This window comes from Rhodamnia argentea, chromosome 1 (genome assembly GCF_020921035.1).
Source record: "Rhodamnia argentea isolate NSW1041297 chromosome 1, ASM2092103v1, whole genome shotgun sequence".
Taxonomy (NCBI): Eukaryota; Viridiplantae; Streptophyta; class Magnoliopsida; order Myrtales; family Myrtaceae; genus Rhodamnia; species Rhodamnia argentea.
In genome coordinates, this window is record NC_063150.1 from 16,343,907 (window position 1) to 16,349,265 (window position 5,359).

Genomic DNA, 5,359 nt, shown 5'->3' on the forward strand with positions numbered 1-5,359 from the left:
TGTGACCTCGAAAAGTATTTTTTATGAATTTTCTAATATTTTCCTATTTTTCGAAAATATTAAAAAAAATGTGAAAACATGAAAAATTATTTTTTGTTCAAAATTGGTTCCTTATGCTTGGCCAAGGCTTCCAATGTTGATTTTTTAATTTTTTGATTTTTTGTGAATTTTTGAGAATTTTTAGAAAATAAAATCAAAAGAAAATTGATTAAAAATCAGGTGTCAACACTATGTTACAAAAGCTATAGAACCACAAGTTGCGCAATATAAATAAGACCAAAACCCCCTGTGATCATATTAGATACACTGCGCAGGCGGAACCCACTTCCGTTGGAGTTTTCTTTTTTTCAATCAGCAACATAACCATGTCGTCTGCAAAATCAGACCCTCTTCGCTGTCAAGGATACACAGTCCCCCCTTGTTTCCCTGTTAGATTTATTGAGCACGAACTCCGGCGTCATCAACCGCCTCAAAACATTTGGTCGTCCAATATTTGTCATTGTTTCGACCATCCAAGCAGCTGTAGTTCTTTTTGTCCACTCATAGTTGTGTAAATTTAATTGTAGTTAATGGGTGCTCTGTGACTTATGTTGTTGCTGTACGTGTTTCAGGTTGGACAACGTTCTTTTGCCCATGCGTGACTTTTGGGAGGATCGCGGTGTTCGCGGACGAAGGAAATTCATGTAAGTAATTATCAACTAGTATTTTGTTCGCAAATCCATTGTCCCTCATCCTCGACCGCCTCGAACCATCAACCTTTTCTTAATTGCAAACACCGACCCCGATACGAGGTTCATGGTAGTGGCAGATATTGGATTCGAGGTGGTTGGCCTCGTATTCGAAATCTGCCATCTAAGCGAAACAACAGAGGATTCGAGTTTGACCATCTGAGTAAAGCCCGAGAGAGAGAGAGAGAGAGAGAGAGAGAGAGAGAGAGACAGAGGAGGAGGAGGAGGAGCTCAGAGGCGTGGTAATGAGCTGTAGAGATAAGAGACACAGATTGTTATAGTTTGATAGGTGGTGTGTGCAATTTTTTGAGTTAAAATCTACAAGTCTGTGTTAAAAAAAAAAAACTGCAAATGTATGCCAGGTTTCCAAGCAGCAATAGCCATCCCATTCTCGAAATGTTTTAAAGAGTTGCAAAATTCAATATCGCGTGACTATGAGTTTATATGCTTTTTATATACATTTGATTTTTTTTTCTCGCATTGGTTTAAACTCTTGGTATGACTTTCTAATGTATTATCCAACATTGCCACAGTTTATTTCCCGTCCCAACATCAAATTGCGCATGTACATCTCACTTCAGAATTGTTGTGGTTGCCACAGTAATTTACCTCAAATCATGAAAGATCAGCAAAGTTGTATCTTAATTATTGGTTAAGGTCATGAAAACTGAAAGAGCACAACTGAGAAGGATGATGGCAATTATTATCGTTACTATTTATCATTTCGTTGCAGCTTGTGTTGCGAAAGGCGCACTCTACTGTTTAGCCGCTGCTTTGACTGGTTGTTTTCTGGGAGGAGCTTGCTGTTGTGGTTGCTACTACCGAGGAAGGTTGAGGACGCGATTCATGTGGAAGCAGAGTGCATGCCACGATAGTTGTGTTCATTGCTGTTGCCATTGTTGTGCTCTGTGTCAAGAATATCGTCAACTCCAGAGTCTTGGCTATGACCCTCGCAAAGGTACTAGACCTTATTTTCTTCCCTATTATTCTTTCTTTTTTTAATGGTCAAGGAATCTGCCATAGATGAGCAAAGGTTTGTTTGGTAACAATTCTGTTCCCTAGAATAATTTCTAAGCAGAAATGATTTTTTTCTAATTCTATTCCCAAAAACAGTTTCTAAGTAGAAGAATGCGCTTGATAACTGCATAAAATTTCTATTCTCGAAATAGGAAAAAAAATGGTTTTTGAATGACCCTAAAAAATTTTACTCCCAATTTTTTTTCTTATTGTTCTATTCCAAATATGTTCTCTGACCACTCAACTATTTCCCGGAACAGAAAAATTAACTAATGTTACTAAACTGATTTATGTTCTTTTTATGTTCCTAGGAACAAAAGAACAAGAATGAGGGAAACATGAGAGTTACCCAATAGGCCCCAAATCTCGGATTCCATGAACATCCCACTAACTTCATTCATCAACACACCCTACTCGTATTGACATGTATCTCAATATGCGAGTTGCATATGGTAAATTCCGCATTTAAATCATCATATCTTCCGATCAAACCAATTTTCAGGATGGGGACAAAATAGGCCGAGTGGCGAAACGGGGATGACTCAACCTCCAGCGATGGAGAACATGAGCGAGCCGAGCTGAGTAGCAAATTCTTCTTCTCCTGCTTCTTTGAGGAAGCCGAATTCCTAGTGTTAAGCATATGGGTTCTGAGTAGTGCTTTAATGTGTCCGTGAATCCGTCGGCGTTTTCATAAGGTAGAACCTCTTCGGGAAATATAAGATTTTCATAAGGCTGATTTTCAATGAGCCGGATCCGGTGTATCATAAGGGAAAGGAAAGAGGTGACGATTTGGCACCGGATATTAGGAGGAGAGCTTACCTTCTTTGTATGTATCCTACTCGGAAACCTGGAATCAAATGGAGGATAATCGGGCGTTTGAGGAGACAATCACCTTGATTTTTCGCATCTTTCGTAATTGTGCATTGATTATTCATATATTCCATTAATTTGTTACCAACTAATCATTTAGTAAAATCTATAAATAGACTACATGTTGCACGTCGAAATCCGTCAACGGGGCTTTCTTTGGTTATGGGTTCTTGGCCCAAAATGACTATAGCCCAAAAGGGATTGCTAACGCGAGAATCTTTCATTGAACTTAATCCGTTCGCTTTTCGAAAAGGAATTCTGGGTCGGTTTTGAACAGAGAGTGTCAAATGCAGTATATGTCTTTATTAACACAAAAGGCATGTTACGGACTCTCAATAACTTCGACAACCCAACACGTGCAATAGTCAAGGCGTGTAGAAAGTTCTGACACAACTCCGGAATTAAACCGACGGGGTCGGACAGAAATGTAGGACACAATGCTGGAATTTAATCGACAAGACTGGACTAGAGATTGTAAGACACAATACCAGAATTAAATCGATGGTACTGGACAAGATGGACGAAGGGTACAACACCGGAATTGAATCGATGGTACCGAACCTAGTGAGCAGACGTCGGAATCTAATCGACGACACCTGACTCTGGATATGAAACTCGCCGGAATTGAATCGACGACGGGAATCTAGAAAGCTACGGCTAGGCTAGGCTAAAGGCTAAGAGCTAGTTGAAACGATAGGTGTTTTGTGTTTGTTGTGTGTGTTGTGTCTTGCTACTACGGGGTATTTATAGGTAGACTCTTTGGTAACCGTCGAGCGATTTTTTCCTTTGGCCCCACATTCTATCCTTTTCCATAAGCCACGTGGATGATTCTTTCGACGGTTTCTTAGTTTTCGCGCCTTTTCCTTTTACCTCGTGGGGATGACCGCCAATCTTTTGGTAACCGCTCTGATAGTGGCTCTTCTCCGCACGCTTTTCTTGTTACGGAAGGAGATGGCGTCAGAATTTATCTTGACACGTGGCACCTTTTTGATCGATACGTACCTTGCCTCGGTGTTCTTTCCCGTAGCTGATTATCGCCCCCTCACATGCTTGTCACGAGCCTTCTTTGATTATTTTTAGGTGTCAACACTACTATAGTATTTATCAAAATATAAGAAAAATATAAAAAAAAATTGCGCAATTCTCATTTCAACTTTATTCTTATCTCATCATTTTAGATAACTACTGATCACTAATATAAATAACACTCCAAGTCAACTTATCTATTTCTTTAATTTAAAGAAAATTAATATTCTTTTTCCTGAAGTCAATTTTTGACATTTTCTAGGAGTTTTCGTCTGTCTTTTGCTCTTGACTTTTCGCCCTTCGGATCACGATGACAAAGGTTTCTTCTCATCTGTTTATTTATATTCTTATTTTTTTGCCATGACGATGATGAAGGTTGATGGTGTTGGTTGAAAACGTCATGTAGGTAGAAGAATTAAAAACCACAATAACGAAGTAAGTTTCGCACTTTCCCTTCCCTTTTCCGATCAGCAGACGTGTTGAGATATTAGTTGCCCTGAATTTTTTTTTTTTTTTTAAGAAGAAGAATTAGACTATCTTTCTGTCTATTATATTCATATTGGTGGTTCAATTATTAGCGTGATTATGGACGTATTTGAGCAATAGCATGTACCCTTTGTTGGTTATCTAGCTTTTCAAGTATACCATACCTTTATAATCTCATGCGCGTTATGTAATTTAGGTGTCCCATGTTAATTGGACAAATCAATTGTGTCTCAATTTCATCCATCATGAGAGGTCAAAAGAACATAAAAGGATTGATATATATATATATGCCTGCATCATTAGAGCAAAAAGGGCTCTTGTGGAGTAATTCATGAGGTTCGACCAATATGTACACATACGTACATGAGGAATTGGAGATTCAGAAGGTAACACGAGCGCCACGAGTTCAATGCTCACCACCTGAAGGAAATCACCTCATGATACAGTGCATATGGTAGAGTAGATTTTCTCTATTGATACCTACACTTTGCCTGTAGATCCATCTTGCATTTCGCATTTACACAAATCTTAGGGGTCGAATTTGCCAACCATAGCAAAATTCAACCTCTTATAAAACACATTAATTTTACACAATCATGCAGCCATTTTTCTCATTGCATTCCTTACACACATAGAGACTAGAGGCCCTACAGTGTCTTAATACATAGATTTCATTTCATATAGGCCATTCATGCATTCACGAAGAATAGACATCGAATTCTCCATTAAATGACGAAATTAAGACATTACGATCATGAATGGAGATACCGCACCATCACACGTTCCTATTTTTATCTATAAACCTCTGCCTTTAGAAACTAGACACAGTGTAACTTTAGGTTCTTGGACCCCCTAGCCAAGAAATTAGGAATCATTCATGCATTTCATCATGGTTAAGGGTCAAATTTGCCGATGATGTCAGTATTAGACCCCTAATCGAACATGTCTGCTCGGCCGACCCAACCCTTCTTAAACCATGCGCACTGGGTCTTGTTCTCGGTCCCCAGTTGGCCAGCCTCGCTCGTTCAAGGTAGAACTCATCGTCCCTGTTTTTCATTGGACGATATATCGATTGCCTAGGTTTCCGAACTCGATTAGTTGTCGTGACTCGTAACTCGTAAGTCGATGCATCATCCCTCGTTTGTCGTGACCCTATCAAAGGTGACATCCCCGAAGGAGTTTGACGCATTGCAAACTAAGCGCGGGTGATTTCTTTTACGAGGTGGCGCTCA

General features: G+C 39.4%; 1 protein-coding gene across 1 annotated transcript; it reads left to right on the forward strand.

Annotated features, from left to right (window-relative positions):
• The first annotated feature begins 365 nt into the window (after window positions 1–365).
• On the forward strand, window positions 366–2,076 carry LOC125314592 (cell number regulator 2-like). The gene is made up of 4 exons (XM_048277240.1): window positions 366–522; window positions 612–683; window positions 1,462–1,686; window positions 2,057–2,076. Exons 1-4 carry the CDS (start codon window positions 366–368, stop codon window positions 2,074–2,076), a joined length of 474 nt encoding a protein of 157 aa, XP_048133197.1.
• The last annotated feature ends 3,283 nt before the right edge of the window (window positions 2,077–5,359 follow it).

Bases quoted from the DNA above. Each gene is read 5' to 3' on its own strand.
- LOC125314592 (XM_048277240.1), top strand. From the start codon at position 366: ATGTCGTCTGCAAAATCAGACCCTCTTCGCTGTCAAGGATACACAGTC. The intron at 523-611 runs GTAGTTCTTTTT...TACGTGTTTCAG, and splicing joins TTTCGACCATCCAAGCAGCT to GTTGGACAACGTTCTTTTGC. The intron at 684-1,461 runs GTAAGTAATTAT...ATTTCGTTGCAG, and splicing joins CGCGGACGAAGGAAATTCAT to CTTGTGTTGCGAAAGGCGCA.